The following is a 24,353-nucleotide window of genomic DNA, read 5'->3' on the forward strand; positions in this document are numbered from 1 at the left end:
TCTTTAAATGACCTTGTTAAGTGTGTTGTGTAAACATACCCTATATGTTCTAGGGCTGCAGTTGAATTGTAGCTATTGAAACACTGACTTGAATAACAACTTGTTGAAAATAACCTGGATAGGGGGGATCGGTAATGCACATGTTGCTTAGTGTCAACTACTGCTTGCTGTTTGAAATAACTATTCAATCAGAAGTCAGCATTAAAAGTAAAGAATTACTTTTTTTTTTTTAAATGCAATCTGTTCTTGTGAGTTATCAGTCACCAGTTTGTATTCAAATCCCTTCACTGCCCCTTTTCCCACTGAAGAGGCGATGATTTTTTATATATATTTATTTTTATGGTAAAAAAAAATCCCTGCATCCTTACAGGAAGAGCAACAGGACCTAATATGCCAGTTAACTTCCATGAGTTAGGGGAAGAGCTACTTGCCCCTCAAAACTGACAATACTTTGCTCTAGCCCCACTGGACTATGTGCAAAACAAAACAGACACAGGCAATAGATCCCTGGCTGCAGCTGGAGGTTCCCCAGTCTCCTGCTGGATGAACAGTTCATTGCATACCACTGTGGCATTAGGCTGCCAGCTTAGGGACTATATTTTCTGTTATGCTTCCCAGTGAACGGAACCTGTGGTTTCAAGTTTTCCACCAGCTGGTATGCTCTGCTCTTCATCCCACTCAGATTGCCAGAAGAGGAGTCTTCTGTCGAGCAACACAGGGAGGAGTGTCCCAACTCAAGCCAGATCCATAAGGGGGATGTGTGGAAGGTAGTAGAATTCGAGTGATCCAGTGTCTAGGAAAAAGAACAGGGCTTCAGTAAGAAATACGTAATGCAGGAAGACATGCAAGTCTGTTTCAATACTGCTTCTGTTAGCATTTTCTAATTATCAGGCACTTAGTTTAGATTCATAACAGTGTAATCATTCTCTAAGTAGTTCCAGTTATGCTGATAATTTGCTTCATCAATGGGAACAACCATCCTATTCTAATTTATATAGTATATGCACATTGATTACCTCTGTCTCTCGATACCCAGGAAAACCTTCCAGTTGCCCAAGGGACCAAAGCTGTATGGATTTCGAAATGTCTAGAGCCAAGGGAAAAAGGGAATGAAATTCAGTTATTTTGATTCTAACTCGAGTATTCTTCCTTTCTCTCTAGAGGAGAAAAGGTTTGAGGGTATCTCAGTATGATCTGCAAGGACTTCCAGATATTTAACAAAACTGCATACAAATTAATTTTAAGCTGTACAATGAAGAAAGCTTATGGTAATCAGCATTGAATTTTTGTGCTGAAAGCTTCACTTAATTATAGTAAAACAAAATGATATTGGAATAGCTTTCTGCTCTCAAAATGCTCTGTATTTTGAACTGAGCTTTACTTGATGAATCTTAAGCTACTAGTAAAAAACAAAAAAGGCCTGCTAGTTTGCCCATCCTACATAGCCCTGATAGGAGAGCTCATCAAAAACAACTGAGGAAAAAAAATTAGTTAAAGCCATTATTATGTAATAGTAATGTGAATACAGAATTCTAATCAACATATATTAAAATAACCCAAATAAAGTAGCATAAAATTTAAAGTTACAATGAACTGCAATGTAAAAAAATGGTCTGAGTTCCTAGAAGGCAGGAGAGTAAAACAGGAAAATTTAAAAGATTGAGTTGAGTGAGTCCATCCCCATTTTCTTTTCCTCTTTTGAAACTTCAGTCTTTCCCCTTACCTTGCCCTTTTTTTGCAGCCTCTTTTTTTCTTTGCGGTTGATGTGTCTTTCGATGCTGGTTTCGCCACGGGTGATGAGGACTGAGTGCCAAAGCGTGAGGGCACCTAATGCCAAGGCTACTGAACTGAGGGAGCAGTTTAAAAAAAGGATGTCAAGCTGTGCTAAGAGGAACGCTTATAAAGATACTGAGTGGTTCAGGGCCATGCAAGCTAGAGTACTCCAAATAAGATTGGCTTGGCAGCACTCTGAAAATTTCTTGAAGTAGCTTTCTTTTTCTTCCCTCCCAGCACTTTCCACCAAACAACTAGATCAGTTACCTGCAGAGGACCCAAGCGTATACTATGCTCTTGTGGAAAGCTCGCTGGCGGAAGGAAAAGGTGGGTGGTGGTGTCTGAGAGTAAGTCTGCAAGTAAGAGCAGATGTTACCACAATTGGAAGAAAGAAAAAGCAGTGGCCCAGGCCAGAAGCTGCCAAGGGCTTTCAAGGACAAACAGATGGGATGGAAAGCATAGCAAGCAAGCCTGACACCTTTTTAAGACACAAGGCCCTTGACCATGAGACACAGATGGGCAGAGCATGGGGACCCAGGACTCACTTTCCTTATTCCCCATTAGCACTTGTCTTTCAAAAGCAGACAAAACATCTGGTTCTGGAAATATTCTCTCCCTGTATAGGGAAAAAATGCCAGTTGAATGGTGTTCCATAGCTCCCTTGTGAGGAAAAATGGAAGGAGTGTGTCTGCCCAGGAAATTAAATTTGAACTGTTGTGATAGTCACTTCTGCAGAATCAGAATCAGACGGGAACTAAAGTGGCAAAATCCCATTATATGCCCTGTCCTCTCCCTGACTTGAGCAGCTGATGAGCAGATACCCCACCTGATTGGCTGTCACGTGCAGTTTCTCCTTGTCAAGTAGTTTCATTCTCTATCGGATGGAAAAAAGGCCACCAGTTACCCACACTTAATTCTTCTTGGCCTATATGCGCCCTTGTTGCATAGGGCAGCACCTCTACAAGTTTCAAGGCCTTTTCCCCCAGAGAAAACAGGCTGCCCCCTGTGCTCACCTCAATAGCAGCATAAGCTTCCCAGAACATGTCCCAGCCACTGACACTGCTGTAGATGCAGCCCATGGTCATGAAAAGCATGAAGGAGAAGAAATAGCGATGATTGTAGTGTCCCACACAGTTGTTAAGCCATGCTGTCTCTTCGGGTTAAAGATCTCTAACCCCAGGGAGAACGCCAACCCTCTTCCCATTACAACAGAAGATAGCCAAGCCTACAAAAACTGCTCACACCTAATTCCCATAGCACTCTTGGACCTTCAACATGAACCGCTTGTGTTAAAAAGAGAAGGCACCAATCCTTTTTCTGATGGATGTCGTAAATCACTTGCTTTGGCCAATTATTTTCAAGAGATTCCATTCTGTTTCTGGGAATAGGAATTCAGCCTTCTGGAACAAATGATCCACCTGAACCTGATCCATTACTCCTTAGTCATATTATAGACCTGCAAAAGGATACGGCAGTGATGGTCCATCTTCAACACACACCTGTGGGAGGGAAACAGCATTAATTTTTATCAAATGGAAAAGGGGTTGCTGATAGTGCAGCATAACTAAGTGTTAATGAAGGAACAGTTCAAGCACAGAGCATGAAAAAACAAGAGAAACCAGAGGCTAAATATGCATATTGCTCCTTAGTGGAGGCTTAACATTAGTGAACATTAGTCCCCAGTCTTGGGAATAATAATTTATTAAACTTGCATGCTGCCCTACTCTCAACAAGTCTGGGCGGCTCATAACAATCAAGGAAATTACAATTAAATCAATAAAACAAATAAAGATAAAAGATGGTAAGTGTGATGAAGTGAAGGGTCTTGTTCTCCCTTGCGGAAGGCCTGGGTGAAAAGCCAGGTCTTCATGGCTCTTCTAAACCACAGCAGTAGGGGTCATCCAGATCTCAGGGGAACCTCGTTCCAGAGTGAAGGCACTGCTACAGAAAAGGCATGCTTCTGGGGTCCTGAGAGATGACATTGTTTAATTGAAGGAACCTGGAACACACTAACCCTGCAGGATTGGATTGGCCAGGCAGATGTTATGTGAGACAGTCATCCCTCAAGTAACCAGGCCCTATACCATATAGGGCTTTATAGGTACAAACCAGCACCTTAAATTGCACCTAGAAACAAACTGACAACCAGTGCAGCTTGCATATCATTAATAATAGAGTATTTATTAATGTTATTTGTTATAATTATATATTTATATTAACATTGCAAAAGTTAGCGTTAAGTTTCCATCCCCAAAGGTAAGCCTGTGTGTACTATATAGATGCACAAATATAAAGTGTATAGTGTTAGCTGTTTGAGGATGCTAACTTTCATTTCTAAAAACTGAAAGCAAATGTCTGATCTTTATTGCTTTAAATCAGTGTTTCTCAACTGTGGCAACTTAAGACGTGTGGACTGCAATTCCCAGAATTCCCCAACTAGCCAGATGCTGGCTAGGGAAGTCTGGGAGTTGAAGTCCACACATCTTAAAGTTGTCAAGGTTGAGAAACACTGCTTTAGGTGATAAAATTAAATCTTTTTAATGGCTGAAGGGTGCTAAAAAATCCAAATTCATCAGGAGGAAGAGAAGAAAAAATTTTCAAATTTTAAAACTAAAGTCTATTCTTAATCCTAGTGGTAACATAACTGATACAAAATTAATACATAGGAATTTATCAGATTTGTGTAATTTTTTCCTCCCCTTACAAACAATCCTGCTTTATGTGTCAGTGCAAATGTCACTTTGGAAAAAACAAACTCTGATCACACTCCTACATTTTATAACACAGCTGAAAAACATGGGAGAATTAGACTTGCACTCAAGTGCAACAGAACTAAAGGCCACAGCCTAAGCTAGTCAACTCTGCTGTTGAGAAGGCAATTATTAAATTAAAAGATGCCACCATTAACACTTGACTCCTACCTCAGAGAAACTTTGCACCATAAATATATGCATTGGGTAAAATGATTACATTTGTTGATGTTGTCATGTATTCTGAGTCAAGTATTTGAGCAGTTAGTTAAAATATAATGAACAGGAATATATTGAAGGGGAACTGTGGAAATCAGAATGAAGAATAACAGATTCTTAAGAACTTCTGGTAGATAAGGGATTGTATGTCTAATATTTCATGCTCACAGATCTGCAGAAGTTAAGCAAATCTAGTTAGTAAATTTCAGAATTTAGGAAGAGGAAGCAAGAAATCAAACTTGCAGAAGCTCTTGCGGGAAAGAATCCAAGATAGCATGTGTCTTGCAACAAAAGAGGCCAGGAGTAGAGCTTTTCAAAGAATCTCAAATAGCAAGGATGAGAAAAAAAAATATATTATAGGTGGCAGGGTAGGATGAAAGAAATTATATACAGGTTTGACACAACAATGATGGCCCACCTGTTACAGATGCTACAGTGGTGGGTCCGGGCAGGTTTGGGGGCAATACATTTCCTGCATATTGAGACAGCAGCAAGATCATTCTTTGGGTGCTGTGGGAAGAGAAAAGCAGCAGTCATTAAGCGTGGAGCATTGCCTCTCAACCTTTTGGCTAAAATCAATTGTAGTTGTTGCTGAGTAGCAAAGATGCTGTCTTTTCATTGTAACCCAAAGATAACTAGATCAGCATGTGAACAACTCCAGCTGTTTTTGGTCCAGGTCGTTTTGTATTAAAATCACTGGTGGTTGTGTTTCCATAACACATTTACCCATGATCAACTGAGTCCAATGTTCTGATTTGGTTGCACAACACACCAAATCATAAACTAACCATATGGTTTGTATAACGCACTAGGCTGAAATGTGGTTGGCTGGAAGATGGTTCCGTAAGTTGTGTGAACCCAGTGTCAGGATCTACGCAAACCAGAACCTTCAATTATTTTTATTACTTTTACTTTTATTGCTAAGCATAGATCAATAGTAGAATAGTTGGAATGTTATTTTAAACCGTTTGCTTGACCTGCCATAAAAAGGGGGGAGAGGAGGCCAGGTGCCGTTATCTCTATCTTGAAGCAGACATCCAAGGCCAGGAGGTGTGAGAACTGGGGCAAGGCGCGAAGATTTGCAAGCGGGAAAGGAAACCTAGAAGGGGGGGAATTTGGGCTTAAAAGGACAAGAATTAGACTCAACAAACTATGGTGCTGTATGCTTCTCCTGAATAAAGAAATCTCTGATGGAACTTTTGGTCTCCAGAGAATTTACTGGATTTTGGGATTGAGTGTGCAGACTCTGACACCCAGGTAGAGAGAAAAAAGATAGGAAACCATGTTGAACAGCCCTGCTTATGAACCACAATACTAAAAACAAAAAGAAAAAGCCTAAAGAGAAATATTAAAACCTCTGTCCTACCTGTGGTGGATAACCAGGCTGAGTAGTGATAGCCATGTAGTAATGGAAGACAATCATGACAAGGTTCCAATGGCCATAGATAATATGCCAGAATATCCAGGCAATGGGGTAGGTCTGCAGAATGATTGGTAGGAGGCAAATGTACACTATGCCCACCACAGAACTGGTCAATGTAATCACCAGAGCCACAAACACCTGTTAAAGAGATAAGGGAATTTGAGCCAGCAAGACATTATATTCCAGGTAAGCCCTTTGGAAGAGAAAGGGCATGTGGTGGATACATTTCCTTATTAAGCCCTACTTGTTTTCTGGGGAGCGAAGAGAGACAGTAGTTAACAGATTCTATGAAGTACTAATGCCACATCTGCCCACATCTTCAAGGTTCTTTAATCTCCTGACTTTACTTAGCAGTTTGAAATAGCTACGTATGTAGCTTGAAAATTGGAACTGTAACTCCATACATTAATACCAAAAGTATCTCTCCTTAAGCTCCCAATTCTGTTTTTCTAAATACTCACCACCCCAAACCATCGAGTGACATGATCCACCAGCCAGTATATAGGCTCAAAGAGGGCATCAAGAGCTGTGTCACTATCAGCAAAAGAGTTGTAAAAGAGAGAGCACAAACAGAGACGCCCATATAGCCACAGTTGCTCCACTTGCTGGGTCAGCCAGAACCGGCGCCGCTGATCTATCCGCAAACACTTCAGGAAGAGGCGCATGACAGCGGAGTACATCCGCCGGCGACTTTTCATTCCTGCTGCTCAGAACCTGGGAAAAAAGGAGGCAGTGTCAGCAAGTATTTGACAGGGGTTGGTCAGGAAAACTTTGGTACCAGACATTCAGATCAGTGCTCTTGGTACTGCTCCATCATCATCTTGTTAGGTAATGCATCACTCCAGGCATGTGAAGAAATCTTTGCAATCATGGTTAGCATTGTGGCTGTGGAATCATTCTCACTCTGGATGTCTCCAGCGCAGCATTAGTGGAACAGTTATGCTCTCTTCCATAATACCAATGGGGATAATAACACAATAATAAAGGATACCCCTCTGTGACTTTGCTGATGCTTCTGCTTACTTTCCCAGGCAGAACAGCAAGAGGCCTTGTGTGACCACATATTGAATTCAGAGTGCAGGAGGTGCCCAGATCTTTCTCCCCAACTGCCCAAAAGCACATCTTTCATGATTATGCTTGGGTTTCTTTTTCTCCTGCACAACTGCAGAGAAGCATAACAAAGGACTAAATCAGAGGAAGCTAAAAATATAGCAAATATATTTTTAGAGCTGATGGAACTGGCATGGTCTGGAATTTTAATCCAGGATTAGGCACCTCTCAGAGATACTGAACATCAGTTCTCCATAATCTCCAGTCAATGCGAACATCATTTAGACTGGTAAGAGATAACTGGAACTTAGCCCAACATCCTTGAATAGGATATACTGTATAGAGCACTTTAAAATTTAAGGACAAGTAATATAGCTAGAATTTTTTTAAAAAAAAATGCTCTCCCTCATTCATGCTTTTATCTCTATGAATATTTTGGTATTTAGAAAAGATAATCACTAATCCCTCTTAAATCTAGTCTCCTCCTTGGCATCTCTGCCTTACTTGAGCCAATCATTCCATTTAAACTAGCCTATGGCCACTGAGGAAGGCCAAATTATTAAAATATGACTTCTACCTGTTTGTAGAACTCCAGCATCGAGCTGCTGCTAATCAAAAAGCAAGAAGGAACTTGAGCTGGATCAGCTTTGCAGAAAGCTGATCTTGGCCAATTAATATTAAGTGAGAATGACTCTGGGAAGTCCTCTGTGATAGCCAAAAGCATCCTAGTAAGGTGATGCTGTGACAGACTAATTTTTAGCCGATGTAAAATTAGACCTACAAGTTTCTCCCTAAAACTGCAGCAACTGTTACTGGTTTTATGCCAACAAGATTTTAATGTCTCCCTTTCTTCTCCCAGTTCTTATTCAAAGAAGAGTTCTGGTGTCAGCAGAAAGCATATTATTTGTTCTTAACCTTATCACTGCATATGGACCTGGAATTTTCTCTTTGGTATTGAGGGATCACACTTCTGAAGTTTGATGGTAAATCACCAAAGTTCTGCTAAGTTCCAGAAGAAACCAAACAAAAATGTGGAAACCTGAAACCTGTAAACAAAAAATTCTACTACCCTGAAAAATCCAAATCTGTCTGCTTGCATTACATCACTATCTCAACTTTTGCGGCCTCCCACTGCCAGTTTTAAATACAATAATGCCCCTCAGGTGTAAAAGGTTACATTGTCAACATTGACAGATCATTGTATAATTGCTGTATAATATTTATAAAGAACAGATCTCAATTAGTTCGCTTGTAGTAAGAGATTTAGAAGAAAGATTAGAGGGCTCTGGTAACTCTTACAGGACAAAATGCTTACATTAATTCATTAAGCACAAGTAGGCTACAGAATAAAATAATGTAAGTATACATTAATACAAAATACAGCACACTCAAGTATTTTGTCTGCTACTAACCAAATTAACACCAAGATACCCAGGACATAGTGGAACCTGCAAAGAAGAGCCAATGCACCTTTTCTAAGGGTTGTTATACTTCCTAACTCTGAAGTTGAAGAAGGTGTGCTCAGACTGTAACTCCGCCTCTGTGCAAAGCTCAGCTACTTAATGGCTACACGTATGACTCTGGCAACAAAAATCGGAGGTGGAGAAGGAGAAAGAAAAGAAGAATCGCATCTGTTCAACAGAATCTTTGAGGAAGGCCAAGGCTTAAGGAGTGGAACTGCGTCTGCTTCGGCCACTCGTCCATTTACAAAAGCGAGAAAACGAAGCATCCTAAAGAGGTCTTGCCAACGTGCATTTCAAGGAGAAAGCTAGGCAATTATTTTGCCAGCGAAGGAGACCTCATCCCAGCTTCGTTTCACAGCAACAAGCAACATCAACGCAAACGCACGGGGGATATCAGAGACTTCGGCAAGAACGCTAAGCCCTGAACAGCAATGCAGGAACTTCTGGAGGCGCCAGCCGGGGGAACTCAGTCTCTTCCAAAGAGGGGGGATGGCCGTTTATCAGCAGACATCACTGTGGAATCGGTTTCCTTCCAACCCTCCCCACCTCACCTGGAGCTGCCATTTTCTGGGCTCAGTCAATCCCACTCTACAGATCTCTCCTCGATTATTGCAGCCTTCCCAGCATCTTTTTTTTTCTTTCCTCCTTTTTATCCTCACTCGCACATGCGCGACTACACGCTGGCTCAGCTAAATGAAACTACAGTTCCCATCATTCGTTGCGCTTCAGGGGCTATTCTTTTCCGCCGGCCTCCCAGTTACAGTTACTCGGCAACATCCGTGACACGGTCGGGGGCTGGTATTCAGAAGAACGCGTGCTTGAAGGAAGTCATGTGAGAGCAGAAACGCCTAATGAAGCGGCTACTTCCAGTCACCCACGGGAAGGAGGAGGCGGCCTAATGTGAAGTCTTTTCCGTCGCCCGGCATGGTTCCTGCACGCTACTGTGTTCCTGGTGGGTGACCGGGAGAGGGTGGGCTGGGGGCTGGTGTAAGAGGGTCGTTCCTCGGTTGCGCGCGAATTTCCTGGGCTCCTCACCGGGGCGTCTTGTAGGTGAAATGTCTGGCATTTGGTTTAGCCCCATGGCAAGAAAATGCAGAATTTGGAGCTCCTCCGGGATCTGTCTGTGCTTGTAGGAGACGGATGACCATGATCATACGGGTGCTGGCCGTCGGAATCGGTTTTAGTTCGTAGAATGTATGAACTGGAAGGGATCTGATAGGTCATCCAGACCAACCCTCTGTTCTGTGCAGGAATCCCCTACTTTCCCCAACAAGTGGCCATTCAGCCCTGTCTGAAAATCTAGCGAAGGGACCCTTCAAAGTTCTAGGGAGAATATTCTTACCATCTAATCCAGCAGCCTGTCTCCATTCCAGTGGTTTAGTTAGATGCTTCAGGAAACCTCTCAATCAGAGCATGATTAATTGTTCCATGGTATTCAGACACATACTGCCACTGATCCTCAGGTCCTTTTAAGATGTTGATAGTTAATCCTCCACAAATTTTTCTAATCTCACTTTAAAGCCTTCAATTTGGTGTCCACAAATTGTCTTACAGTAGTGAATTCTTTAAGTTAATTATGCATCATGAAGTAAAAACAATTTTGTGTACTTGGATTTTCAGAAAACATTTGACAGTTCTACATCCAAGGCTCTTGAGTAAATTTAACAGCCAGGGAATAAGAGAACCTATTCCTTTATTGATCGCTAATTGATTAAAAAATCAAAAACAGAAACTAGGAATAAATGGTCATTTTTTTCTGTGGAGGGAAGTAAGAAGTGGGGTTCTTCAAGATTCTATGCTGGGACCAGTGCTTTTAAACTTGTCCATTAATAATCTTAAGCATAATTATTGAACTGGCCAAGTTTACAGATAATACTAAAATATTCAGAATAGTCAAAACCAAAAGTGATTATGAAGGGCTCCAGAAGGATCTATTTAAAATGGATGAATACTCAATCAAGTGTGGTACAATTTAAATTAGGGTAAAAGATGCACTTTGGGGCAAGAAACCATAAATAAATAAATGCACGCACACGCACACACACACACATGAAATCCTAGTTGATACTGATCTTGGAATCATGGTGGATAACTCAGTGAAGATATCAACTCTGTGATGCAGCTGTGAAAAGGTAAAGTTCATGCTAGGGATCATTAGGAAACAGACTGAAAATAAAACTGGCAAATTGTAATGCCCACAGACAAGTCTTTGGTATGCATCTATAATACTGTGTACAACTCTGGTTGATATGTTTGGGGAAAAAAGATATAAAAGAGCTGGAAAAAGTGTAGAAGAGGGCTGCAAAAACAAGCAGACTGATCAAACATCTTACCTATGGAAAAAAAGCTAGAACATTTAGGACTCTTTATTCTGGCACTTGAGTGGGAACATGATTAAGATGTACAAAATCATGCATACCATGGAGAAAGTAGAAAAGCAAAAGTTTCTCTGTGCCTCAGAATACTAGGATTGGAGCCATCCAACGAAGCTGACTGGAAAGAAATTTAGAACTGACAAAAGGAAGCACTTCTTTATATAGTGCAAAATTAATTTGTGGAATTAATTACAGGACTACATGGCAACAATCATTTATTTGGATGTTTTAAAAGGGGATTAGATATATTCATAGATGATGTTAATCAAAGGCTTTCAGTCTTGAGATGTTTTGTTACCTCCAGACTAGGGACTACATGCCTCCTAGCATTAGCTGTAGGGAAGCAACAGTAGGAGAAGGGTATGGCCATCTTCTGCCTCAGTGGTTTCTCCTTGGCCACTGTGAGAAACAAAGTGCTGGATTAAGATAAGCCTTGGCCTGATCCAGTCAGGCTATTCTTGTGTTCTTATTTTTTCTTTACTCATTTCTTCTGACTACAGTATTTATCTGTCTCACACACAGATTCATGCACATGAGGTAATTTCTAGTGAGGAGAGACACAGGCAGTAATTTCTAGTGAGGAGCTATGTGAGAGCAATCAAGCATGAGTATTTAGAACATGAGGTGGCAGTGGGTAAGTAAGCTAGTTTTGGCTTGTGTTCTGTCTCACAGGAGAACGACTCTGCAGTTTAGAGGAAGGAACTCCTGGGAATGGCACCTACACACGCCATGGTTCTATCTTTGCTTCTCTGGCTGGTTGTTTCATGAAGAAAAGTGAGAATGGCATGGTGAGACTCAAGCATTTCTACGTAGCTATATGTGTTATGGGTGACAGTGGGAGGGTTAATGAAAAGGATTGCATGTGCTAAATGACATGACATCCTGGCAGTCCAGAAGAGGATGTCCTGTTTGAAACCAACTTATTTCTTGGTGGTAGCTCAATACTCTGAAACAATGTGTGGGTGAATAATGCCAGTTTTGCAACCCCCTCCAGCTCCCAGTAGTCTCCGTGATGAGAGATGTGGAATCTCAGCTGCTGCCTGATGTGGGAGCCACAGTGACATGCAAGGTAGCCTCAGTAGCTCTAGCTAATAATTTCATTGTGTTATTTTTAATTCAGCTATTAGTGTCAAGAAAATAAAAGGTAGTACATATGGATGGAATGCTATATTTACCTATAAATGGGGACTAGTTTTTTTTTCTCCTGCAGATAATTATCCTGCAGATAATTCATCTTTAAAATTGGAAGGTCATATTAGATTTGCTAACAATACGATACATGAAACAAATTAGGTTTTTGTCTCATCTTCCTCTTGTCTTGGTTAAATTTAGGATCATTTTCCTTTCAATAAATATGAGTATATAAAACCTAGTTCACAACTATGACCATTTTATATTGTCAATGTTGTTGACGACATTTGTTTTTACTTATGGTTTTTAATTGTTTAGTCCCTGTATTCGTTCTCTAGCAGGCACAGCATGATGTTGCAGAAAGAAAAAGGCTTGCATATTCCACCTTGGAAATTAGCTTGGATATTTTCACTATGTAGAACTGATAGTATTATCAGTTAGAATCCTGAAGTTATAAGAGAAAACAGATCATTGCTGAAAGTTGCTAAAAGTTGCTTTCTCTCTTCCCCTTGCTTCCCCTTCCAGGTTTGCAGCATTAATTCTCGTTTTGCCAAGGTGCACATTTTATATGTTGGTTCTACACCGTTAAAATCCCCATTCCGTGGAACAATACGGTATGAAGAAATCTTGGTTGAGGGCATCCTTTGAAGGTGGCATTAGTGGTGAGAGAGTAAGCCAACTACAGTATGTTAATACTCCATCTTATTCTCATCATTGATATTTGAGTGATAATGAGAATTAAGGAGTTGGTATTGTTGGTTCTAATTGTCTGCAGGCTATCTATAATCTTTTCATATAAATTAGCTAACTGTTCTTTCTGAATTACACTATTCATGATGCAGTCACTTGTCCTGTAAGATTGGCTGTAGCGGGGAGAGAAGAAAATGGCAAAATTAAGATTTCATCTTCTCTTCCATTATAGCAGAGAAGATATCCGAGCTACAGAGAAAGACAAGGTCAGTGGGCTTTATATTTGGTTGTATCAAATGAGGAAAATGTGGTAGAGAAGCAGATTTTTTTTTCTGACATTAGTGCATATGAACATACAGATATATTCAATCATTTTATTCTACATCTATTGGTATAATTTTCTGGTGATGGCTAAAAACTTGTTAGAAACAAAAATTAATGCAGTCATGTATTTGGGGCAGTGGTTTGATTCCTAGAATAAGAATACAAGTGGTACTTACAAGTGGTCCTTGAAGTTCCGGCCACTGCAGTGCCCCCATGGTCACGTGATCATGATTTGCGATCTTCCTGCGGGCTTCCCACAAGCAAAGTCTGTGGGAAAGCCAGCAGGAAGTTGGAAGTTGGGATCACATGAGATCCTTACTGTACTTAATGACCCACGGCGATTCACTTAATGATGGTAAGTAGAAAATGCCGTTGCTAAGGGGTGTGGTCACATGATATCACACTTTATGACCACATTGCTTAGCGATGGAAATTCCAGTCTCAATTACTGTCATTAAGTAAGGACTACCTGTATCTTAGTTCAAAATTTTAAAAAATGTCTTGGATATTTCAAACCTTTATCCAAACTGGTCTTGTTTTATTGCTCTATTTGCCAGAGGACATGTGTCCCTTGAAATTGCCCTAGCATTTTAACGTTCCCTTTCTCTTTGCCTCTACTTCACATGCTGATAGGTAGAGGTTTACAAGAGTTTCCGTCCAGGAGATATTGTTTTGGCCAAAGTTGTATCCTTTTTGTGTTGTTGCCTTTATGCCTAGGTTTGTGGTTTTATGTGGAAATTTTCAGACATTTTCCCTTAACCAGTGGGACTAGATCTCTTTAGGGGATGCACAATCTAATTACTTGCTGACCACAGCAGAAAATGAGCTAGGGGTAGTGGTGGCTCATAGTGAAGCAGGTAAGAACAATTATATTCTTTTTTTAAAACAATTTTTATTAAATGTTTATTTTAATATTTTTATTAAAAGTTTTAATTGCAATAATAAAAGATAATACAAACTAAAAAGTAAAAGAAAAATAGAAAGAAAGTAGAAGTGCAAGAAAGAAAAAAAGAAAGGAAAAAAAACATAAGAAAGCAACTTCCCACCCTCATTACAACAAGTATGAACAATTTCAGTCTCTTTACCTCTTCTTAATAGATATAATACTCTTCATCCCATAACTCAGCTCTTAACTATAGGTAAGTCCAGTAAGCAATGTCATTTCTAATCCAAGTGTCAGTAAAAAGTCCAAACAGAGCACTAAAATAATAATAGTTAATAAATATAAAACTAATCATTCCATATCTCAACTCTTAAGTATAAGCAAGTCCAACACACATTTTCCAGTCCAGATGTAAGTCCAGAAAGAACCACCCAAAATAACATGTCCCATTTTAACCCTGATCAAATAAGACAACTTTATGTTCCTTCCTTTTGCACAAGGACAATTATATTCTGAAGCTGAAAAAACATGACTGAAACATACACATTGGCACCCTTTAAGCTTCAACCTTCTGCAGATGTGATTTTGTAGAAATCATGTACGCTCTTAACATCACTATATCTAAATGGGAAGATCTAGAATAATATTCAGTCCACACAAGTAGCTATTCTTCAGTTTCTAGGTGAAAGCCATGTATCATATGGGAAAGTCTTTTTGAATTGGAATAACTGAATTTAAAGATGGGCAGGTAGTTGACAACAGCAGAAATTAATTGCAGGGAATTTTCATAAGTGGAGGACTCTTTTTTCCCCAAGAGGCTGTGTCTGTATAAATATTGACTTCTTTTTTGATCTCAGGAGTACAGATGGTGCCAATCAGTTGGTGTGAAATGCAGTGTCCCAGTACACATGGCAAGGAGCTGCGCAAAGTAGCCCGAGTTCAGCCTCAATTTCTGCAAACATAGTGAATGATGCATACACCAAGACGCGTGATTGGTACCAGAAAAGATTAATCCTAGGAAAAGAACCAGAGGAACTTGAAAGCAGCTGTTTCTACTGTGGCTTCAAGAATGTTGGAGAGGTTTTTGGTGAAGAACATCATGATTAGAACCTTTTACTTTCAATTTTGTATCCTAATTTTGTTTTGTAAATCAATAAACTTTTCACTCTGATTTCTGCCTTCAGTTGAAGCAGCTAAACTCTGCTTTGGAAGAGCAAAAAAACAAACAAAAAAACCCAACCCACAACCCATAAAGGACACCTGCCTGCATTTTTCTTTGTAAATTACAAGACATTGGCCTGTTCAAAAAGTAAGCCTAAATCAATATCCATCTATTTCTCTTGAAATATGCATTGTTAAAGTCCTTTTGAACCTCAGTTGTCTCAGTGTCACAAAAAGATTGGATATAAACTAGGAACTTGACTGAGAAAAAGGTTAAACTATATTTTGGCTTATGGAAACATTAGACTTACATAAAATTTAATGTTTTTAGGAGATGTGATGCAACTTCCTGCCAATCCACTGAAGAAGTGGCACTCAGCCAGTCTCTGGCATATAAAATTATGCAACTATGTATCTCTTGACAGTATATATGATAGTGAGATGTGCAAAGACCCAAATAATGCACATTCTAGCATTCTTCTAAGGCTCAAGCTTTCGAATATTTTCTAGAGGTGAAAGCAAAAGATATTATTTGAGCATGATTTTTTCAATAAAGTCCCACATGTTTTCTTCCACCTATCCATGTCCTTGTATTTCCTGTACACATCTTATTTTTGACATCACCATGGATATCTGGGGTGCATAATGTTTTTCAGCCTAAGTGTTGTGTATAGTCCTGGAGTAGCATGTCAGGGGCCACACAAATGCTGGGTTTTTCCCAAATATTTACCCATCACCAATTAACTTGAGGAATTCAGAGCTCATTCTCTCTGCTTATCTGGCAAATATTTTTTCTTGTAAATCTTAATGGGGCTTGTTCTTTTCTTGCCTTTCATGTTCAGCTATTTTTTTTCCTTGCTTCATCTCCATCCAGACTTTTGTCCTTTTCTCTTCCCAATGCAGCTATCCAATTCATCCACACTTTCTTCCTTCTTTGTTCTTGCTAGAAGGCAGTATGAGAATGTGTAGATATAATACCATGTTTCTATGTGTTAAGCGTATATGAAAAAGAATGGTTGGAAAATGCAGATAGGGATAATTTTATAAATATGATACTTTATTGTATAGAAAAGGACTTTTAATCAGTAATTATTCAATTACTTTTTATCCTGGTCATGCCTTTTTGGAGTGTGGTTTCCGACAGGTATGTATAGTCGTGCATATGTACCCTTATGTTTGAGTCTCACACACACACACACGAGATTGGTTTCACCTAAAATTGGCAACCCAGGTGATGTTTTTTACTGGAAGAGTTACAGATTTCTTCTTATTAATAAGCCTCTCTTACAAGTAACACAGACACAGCAGCTATTGCACATAATTCCTTTATTTTACTGAGACTAGGGCAAATTCAGCCATTGTACAGTGAAGTGAGCTCTAGTGTAAATCTGCCACATATGAGGCAGGGACACCACACAGACTATGGGGTAGAAAAGCAACATGATGATACACGGTATCTGGGTTTACTGGCACTACACAAAGTTATTGGATCACAGGTGGAAATTCCAGAGTGGGAGCTATTCCTTCTAGCCTCACCCTTCCTTTCTAGCATTCAGAAGGCAACGAAATAAGAATTGGCTTTTGGTACTCAACACATAATCAGACTATAGGTCCAAACACAGCTTAAAAATTATTCAAGTGAAGTGGCTTGCTGCTTCTACAAAATTAAAAAAAAAAAAATCTCATGAAAAATAAATGGTCCTTGCAACCATCCTGAATGGCAAAACCAAATGAAGCAATACTTGACTAACTGGAGCTCTTCACATGAAATGAAGACAGCAGAAGCTCCCTTTTGGGAAAACCTTGATCTCCCCTTCAGTTCAGCAGCATTGAATTTCATTGCTTTGGGATTTGTTTCTGTCAGTAACCCTGCTGATCTATGGTCCACACCTCTAAAATATCTAGCCAGATCCTGCTGGAGAAATGTGAATGTGGAAGGATAAGCCATGGCCCCCATAAGCTTCACCATCCCTGGCTCTTCAGCCCAGTCCCTTGAGGCATGTGCTGGGAAGGGGAAAGGGGTTACTCTACTGATTACTTTGCCTGCCCTCACTTCTTGACTTTGCCCTGAGCTGCCACGGCTTCCATAGCTTTGCGGACAGTCTCCTCATCTCCCAGGAACTGCATAGGCTTGATAGGCTTCAAATTTTTGTCCAGCTCATAGACTATTGGTATTCCAGTGGGCAGATTGAGTTCCATGATTGCTGCCTCAGACATTCCTGCAAAGAGTAAGGTACAAATCATGTAAGAAGCTTGACTATATTACCCCGTTCAGGACCTATTACCAGAGAACTTTGGTTCAACCAACTTATTTTTAGATTAGGACCTGCTTTTGTTCCCAAGTTACAAGCAGAATACTCACCTTCTAGATGTTTAACAATGCCTCGGAGACTGTTACCATGGGCAGCAATGAGTACCCGCTTGCCTTCCTTGATCTGAGGAACAATTTCTTCATTCCAGAAGGGCAGTGCCCGGGCAATGGTATCTTTCAAACTCTCACATGTAGGTAGCTGATCTTCAGTGAGGTCAGCATAGCGGCGATCCTGGGGAAGGAAAGGTAACGGCAATTTAATCACAGTGATTGATTCATGTTTTCTCAAGACTTGTTAGATTATAGACTACGTTCATTTCAGAAAACGCTTTAGAAAAATTGGATCTGAAGCTACCTGCTCACCTGATACCATACAGTAGGCACTTCAGAGCTCATATAGGCTGCTGTAATTTTTGTAATCCCTGCTCAGTGACCTTTTTATATCAGTGCTACTGTGACTTAGTAATTATTGCCAGCCATATGTTAGGCAATAAATAAATAATGCCTTGTTAATGAAGTTGTATAATACTAAATAATGCCTTGACTTTTTACCACCTTGAACCACTGAAAAATTACTTTCAGTATCATTCACTATTATTGGATTCATACCCAAACTTACTTATCTGGGTTGGCTGCCTCTTTAGCAACCCAGTTCACAATTTAATTGTACTATGTAGTTCTCTGGTGATTAGTCTTTAAATATTTAACTAGTATCCTACATTAGTTATAATGCAACAGTACATGCAAAACCTACTACAGTTTTAAAAAGGCATGTGGCCAGCATCTAGCTATTTCTTAATTCATCAACAAACATTGCATAGGTGGAAAATTCCTGCCAGTTTGAGAATACTTGACTGTTCCCATCCACAGAATACAAACATCCATGAAAAGACCAGCGTCAATGAATAATTGCATGAAAGCAATCTGTCTTCTAAGATCCTGTTCAAAACTCACAGCAATGTAATCACATCGCACAGAAAGCTAGGAATAAGGCTACTGCTGCCCAAAACAGTGGGCTGGTGAGATTACTAAATAAGTAGGGGTCAAACAAGAGATAAAAATGAACTATAATAAATCAATTGTTTGGGTTGAAAATGAGCTAAGCAAGAGGGCAAATTGAAGTTACACTGTAATTATATTCTAATCACAGGGTTCCACAGCGTGACAATTACTTTAAAATAATTCTCCCCACCCTCAAAGCAACAGCTATCTTCAACAGATTAACAGATTAGTACTTCTACATCTTACCTTGCTAATGGTATTGTAGAAAGGGTGATCAGACTCCATTGGAGGTGGAGGGATATCATAGGAACGCCTCCATATCTTGACCTGAGCCTCACCATGTTTAGCAGCTGTCTCAGCCTTGTTAAGGCCTGTTAGGCCACCATAATGCCTTTCATTGAGACGCCAGGTCCTCACTACTGGCACCCACATTTGATCAAGGATATCCAGCACAGTCCAGAGGGTTCGGATGGCCCTCTTCTGCACAGATGTGAAGCAGATGTCAAACTCATATTTAGCATCTGGAAGAACCCAGAAAGTATAATGCTTATTCAATAGTTCTGTAACTAGCTGTATCTCAAATGCTCAGTAACATATTTACCTTTACAGCAATTATAGCTGACACATAAAACTAATCCATCCTGACTTGTCTAATCTGTAGTTCTGAAGTACCCTCAACATTGTAAAATAGTGTATTAGTATGGAAATCCTATATATTCACACTTGTCCATTAAAGATTTGCTATAATATTAAATAAGCAGCAGCACTGACAAAATGTTACTATGCAGCAGACAGATGGACCCAGGGGATAGAGGATTAAAACCTCCTCTTTCAGAAGCCCTCTGAATCTTCATGCCCTGGTTCCTGCCTCCACCTATCTTCCAGAGGGCACCCATCTGGCATCTTCCACCTAGCCCTGGTTTGTGATGGAAAGGGTTCTCAAACCTGTACTGCCCTTCCAGCAAAGTAAAAAATTATAATAATTGTTATAGTGCCCCTTCTGGCCACATAGCATTGAAGCATGGGACTAAACTTTCTCTGTATGAAAATAAAATAATCTTGCAAGAGATAAAGAAAATAAAAAGTTCTCAGAGCACAAGCTGATGCTAGTGCACTATAATTAAGTATCTTGGGAGGGAGATAGCTTTAATGGTATTTATCAGGTCTTCAGAATCACGTTATGCTCTCTTGTTTCCTATTGCTCCAGGGTGCAAAAAAGGTAAGAGGGTTGTGCAATAATGCAAACTGATGCCATGGTGGAGAAAGCAGCAGTTGTGCAACACAGAGGAGTGAATGAGCACATATAGGCATGAACAATGATATGTGCCAGAATCTTCTAAATGAAAAGTGGAATTAAAAAAAAATTATACAACATGCACACATGAATGACACTAAAACTGTTGAAGGGAGTTTCACCTTTTATTCCGTAGATACCTGAATTCAAATAATCTTGTTTTAGATAGCATTCCCAGGAAAAGGCCAAACTTACGATGCAATTTATATTCTCTTCAGATGAGCTCTCAAGTCAGTCAACAACATTAAAAATATAATGCCTTAAAACATGAATATTAAAATTAACAAAAACTTGCTACAGATTTTATAACTGGCTGGAGAGAGATCAAATGGAACTTTTGGGGAACTCCACAGTTGTGGATAATGCAAAAGGTTCTCTTCAGCCTCTGAGGACTGGGGGTCTCTTTCAGCCCTTAGGGTAAATTAAAGAACATGACTGGACTTTCTTGAACCTCCAGAAGTGCACATGCTGGCCTTAAATGTTTCCTGGACCTCCCCCACTTCCTGCATTGGGCACAAGCTCTCCTTTCTGTTGCAGCACTTGAGTGACTCAGCTTCTACTACATTTCCCTAACAAAGTATCACGCAATTGCCAATATACCAAACCAAATGGTAGGAAGAAGGTCTTACAGTAGTTGCTTCTAACTCCAGACTGTCTCTTGTCAGGCAATAGCCTAATTCCCCAAGCTGGATGCTTTCCTTGGAAGCAACTAAGGCATCATTGTGCCCTCATGAAGAGATGGAAAAATGACTAATCCAAGGTGACTGCCAAGCATGCATAGCTTGGGAGGGAGGGAGGGAGGGAGACTCTTAAAAAGAGGCAGCTGCCACCTACTCAAATTAAAACATCCCTTTTTAAATGCAGAACACGGTCTTTTTATAATCAAGATGGTTTGTTCTATTATCCTGGAGTTGGATGCCAGATAGCCATAGCAAAAACACAAAAGAGCACGCTAGTATGCTTGGCAAAGGGCTTGCCGGAATTAAGGGCTAGTAAGCATAAAACTCTGAAAGGAAAAGTATCGGGGTTCCGGCTACTATGGGACTCCTCCCTTTAGCCTCTGGCGGGAAGGAGCCGTCTCGCCTTTCTCCGCGGAGAGGGATGAGGCTGATTGCACGTGCCCAGACAAAACCCCGGTCTTTGTCCTCTAAGCGAGTTCACGCGGTCGCAACAGAAAACCCGCAGAAAATGCGGGTGCCTTTGAACCATTTTCTCTAAAACGCCAATCCCAAGCCACTTCGGTCTTTCGTTGCCCACTCTTAACATACGATAGGAAGCATCTTTGCAATCCCGAGCCTGTATCCGCCAATTTTACACAAAATCCCATTTGCACCGAATTCGATGACACTTATTTCTGGGGACACGCGGATAGGAGCTATCAATTACCCTCCAAGGAAGGAGTTTGGCCCGAGACACTAACCCCCGTGGAGAGTGGATTAAAAAAAGAAAATCCACACCAGGTGGTTAAAGTCGAATAAAAGAATTCTCTATCCCACAATTTCAGCACCGTTATTACAGACTACATTTATGGCCTGTATAACTCGTCGTCCTAAAAGTATCCACCTCACAAATTTCAGGATAGTCAGTCCCCCCACCCCACCCCACCCCATTTTCTCGGAGTACTGCTGAGCGGCGGCTGCAGCCGTTTCCCAAGCGAGCATCAACGTCTGCATCGCTCCCTCCGCCTGCCCGCTTCCTCCCGCATCTTCACCTCTCAGCGCTTCGCCGCCGCGTCGCGCTTCTTCCTGCCCCGCTGGGCTCAAATCCGCATCATACCAGCCACTGAACCGATTCTCGAGGTTCCAGGTGCTCTCCCCGTGCCGAACCAACACGAGTCTGTACGCGGCCGCCATACTCCGAACCGAAGGAGTGAACCGAACGTAGCGTAGCAGAAGGAAGGCTTCTCTCTCGCTCCCCCAACGAAGGAGACTCTCCACCAACCAGGGCGCATGCGCCGAGAGAAGAGCCTCCTACGACTGCAGAGCGCAGGCGTTCCTGTAACCTTCCAATCTGTAGACTCGCGGAAGCTATCCAGATTCCGGGTTAATTTTGGGTGACTCCCACCTTATAAGGGAGGGGGGAAGGGTGCTAGTTCGTTTGTTAAATACTCTTTATGCAGTGCGTGTGGGCCATGCATAGAAAGAGCCAATTTACTTGTCCATCACCGGTAGAGCTAATGGACTCTTTCGCCTTCCTCAATTAAAAAAAGCAAAACTCAGACAAATGCAAGGGCTCATTATATTTCATTCCGTTTTCTGTGACAATTATAATTAAAAGAAATAACATTATTGGTAGCTTTAGGTTATTTCAAATGGGGTAGTTTTGATTGAACATTTTCAGTTCTGCTTATCATGGACGGTATTTAGAAAAAGCCTATTTCTGTAAGATATTCCCCCCCTCTCGCTCACCACGTAAGAATAAAAGATACTAGTTGGTAGACCAGTTTTTTTTCATTGCTTTTTTTTTTTTTTTTGCCACACGAAGAAGCTGAGTTTAGAAAGAGTCTGTTTTGTCTCTTTGCTGTTAATTTTTCTATGAGAAATTCTCCGTTAGTTCTCATACCGCAGAGGAAGTAAAAATATCTTCCAAAGGAACCAGCAATTCCAGCCCTAAGCAGCTCTTCAATATTTTCAGTCTTTATACCCATCTCAAAGGTGCTAAATGACCCCAAAGAATTCAGCTTTGTCTTGCGCATGTCCTATTTTTTGGCCAAGCTGGCTGTCTCCAGCTAGAATTCTTACGTGCATTTTGTCATTAGAACTATGAAGGTTTTGCACATGCGCTTAGGAGGTGGTTTAGTATATCATCAGGCCCGCAGGCTCCCTGCTCGTGAAGCGCCCGTAGAAAGCGGTGTGGTGTCAGCTGGGGAGCTGCAACGGTTCCATTTTCCTCCGAATTCGGACAGCGCTATTCATGTATTTTCAAGGAAAGAAGGAAAGCTTCCTAAGCGATCAGAATGTGCTGAACAGCCAGGAATAAAAGACCAGATCAGCAGAGCACCCTATTTATCGTCGGAGTGAATGCCAGCTACGTAAAACCGTTATACTGCAAAACAATAGCTGCTAGCCGTTAAGGGTTAGGAGAGATAACAACATTTCTATTTTAACCTTGGTCAAATAAACCAACTTTATATTCCTTCCTTTTACTTCTAATAATCTTTAGTCCCTTCAAATAATGTCCTAGACCTTGATTTCTTTTCATTTTTTCTTTGTTGCTTTTCCCAAAATTTTTCAAAGCTTTTACAAGCCTCTTTTGTAAATCCAATATAGGAAAATTATCCAGGTCACTCTCTTGGTTTGTTATTTGTATATCCCTTTTAATTATTAAGGCATCAACCAATTTCTTTTGTATGTCCAGTGTAGCATCTTGTTTCATATTCTTGTAGCCTGTCATTTTTAAATCTACTTTCAGATCAGTCTCAATCTTGTCAGGTAAAACTTGTTCCTCTTTTATAACATCTTTGAAACACAGTCTATCTATAGAGGCATATGCTCTTAAAATAACTTCTGGGTCCAATTACAATCCAATTGTAAAGTATATACTTCTTCATTTCTGGATACTCAGAAATAAAAAAAAAATCGATTACATAACCTATGTCTGCTTACCTGGGAGTAAGTTCCCCTGAATTCAACAATTTTTACTTTTGAATAATTCAAGAGAGAAACAGCTGTTTTATAAGACAGTTAAAAGATGGGCATTTTTACCTAAAATTAAGTCTTACTGTGTCTATTGGGCCTTACTTCACAATAAGTGAGCCCAGACTTGATGATAAATTGAATGTGTATTTTTGTGTTTTACAAATTCTAAACAACACTGTGGATCATTTCTCCTACCTAATGTTTGTCAATTATCAATTGGGAACAAGAAATACATGATATTTATTTATGTAATTTATAATTACATGGATTCCCAGCAGTTTACAATAATCAAACAACCCTTAAAAGCAAAAATAACAATACAATGATAATACATAATAATGATAGACAGGTGCACATCCATCATCTCCAAATGCTCTGTGAAAAAGCTCTGTTTCTTCTAGATTCTAGAAGACCATTAGGATAGTCACTATAGGATAGTTAATTGCAGAGATGGACCATCTTAATAGTCCGTCCTGGGGAGGTTATAAGCAACAACAAATCTCATTTGGACCTGGAAGTGATATGACCCAAGGACTGTTTGATATCTTCCATATACAGATAATTAACTGCTCTGAGGTAAAGGCATATGTGCACCTGTGTGCACAGTGGTGCGTATCACATGGGTAGTATGTAAGTCAATATTTTTTAATTTTAATGCCAGATTATATGCACTCTTCTGCCAAACTGAATCATAGAGATAGAAAGTCACTCAAATCAAGATTTGTAGGTAATAACATCTTTATAAATTGATTTTGCTAAGATAGAAACTGATTTTTTTTTTCAAATGACTATTTAATGAAGACTATTGAGTTGAAGGCTTCTCTGTGTAGGTGCCAAGAACAACAAATTATGTACAGATTAATGTA

General features: G+C 40.2%; 3 protein-coding genes across 4 annotated transcripts; 1 reads left to right on the plus strand and 2 right to left on the minus strand.

Annotated features, from left to right (window-relative positions):
- Positions 1-340: 340 nt before the first annotated feature.
- ZDHHC16 (zDHHC palmitoyltransferase 16) lies at positions 341-9,449 on the minus strand. Of its 2 annotated transcripts, XM_007419896.4 has the most exons (11): positions 9,230-9,447; positions 6,627-6,879; positions 6,109-6,303; positions 5,161-5,252; positions 3,244-3,272; positions 2,787-2,920; positions 2,600-2,647; positions 2,041-2,126; positions 1,724-1,847; positions 1,017-1,087; positions 341-793 (listed from the first exon to the last, which is right to left on the minus strand). In XM_007419896.4, exons 2-11 carry the CDS (start codon positions 6,861-6,863, stop codon positions 679-681), a joined length of 1,131 nt encoding a protein of 376 aa, XP_007419958.2. In that variant the 5' UTR covers positions 6,864-6,879; positions 9,230-9,447; the 3' UTR covers positions 341-678. The 2 variants fall into 2 exon arrangements, with proteins under 2 accessions (XP_007419958.2, XP_007419959.2); XM_007419897.4 differs by lacking the exon at positions 2,600-2,647 and having other exon boundaries at positions 9,230-9,449.
- A 14-nt stretch (positions 9,450-9,463) lies between these two features.
- Positions 9,464-15,817, plus strand: EXOSC1 (exosome component 1). Its single transcript, XM_007419898.4, has 8 exons — positions 9,464-9,630; positions 11,726-11,841; positions 12,048-12,122; positions 12,710-12,798; positions 13,107-13,140; positions 13,832-13,882; positions 13,971-14,055; positions 14,939-15,817. Exons 1-8 carry the CDS (start codon positions 9,603-9,605, stop codon positions 15,043-15,045), a joined length of 585 nt encoding a protein of 194 aa, XP_007419960.1. The 5' UTR covers positions 9,464-9,602; the 3' UTR covers positions 15,046-15,817.
- A 734-nt stretch (positions 15,818-16,551) lies between these two features.
- On the minus strand, positions 16,552-21,804 carry PGAM1 (phosphoglycerate mutase 1). The gene is made up of 4 exons (XM_007419893.3): positions 21,561-21,804; positions 18,802-19,076; positions 17,605-17,785; positions 16,552-17,461 (listed from the first exon to the last, which is right to left on the minus strand). The coding sequence occupies exons 1-4, from the start codon at positions 21,700-21,702 to the stop codon at positions 17,292-17,294; spliced, it is 768 nt and encodes a 255-aa protein (XP_007419955.1). The 5' UTR covers positions 21,703-21,804; the 3' UTR covers positions 16,552-17,291.
- Between the last annotated feature and the right edge of the window lie 2,549 nt (positions 21,805-24,353).

This window comes from Python bivittatus, unplaced genomic scaffold (genome assembly GCF_059951505.1).
Source record: "Python bivittatus isolate LINGU-HERP-01145 unplaced genomic scaffold, Pbiv_v1 ctg000980_np1212, whole genome shotgun sequence".
Taxonomy (NCBI): domain Eukaryota; kingdom Metazoa; phylum Chordata; class Lepidosauria; order Squamata; family Pythonidae; genus Python; species Python bivittatus.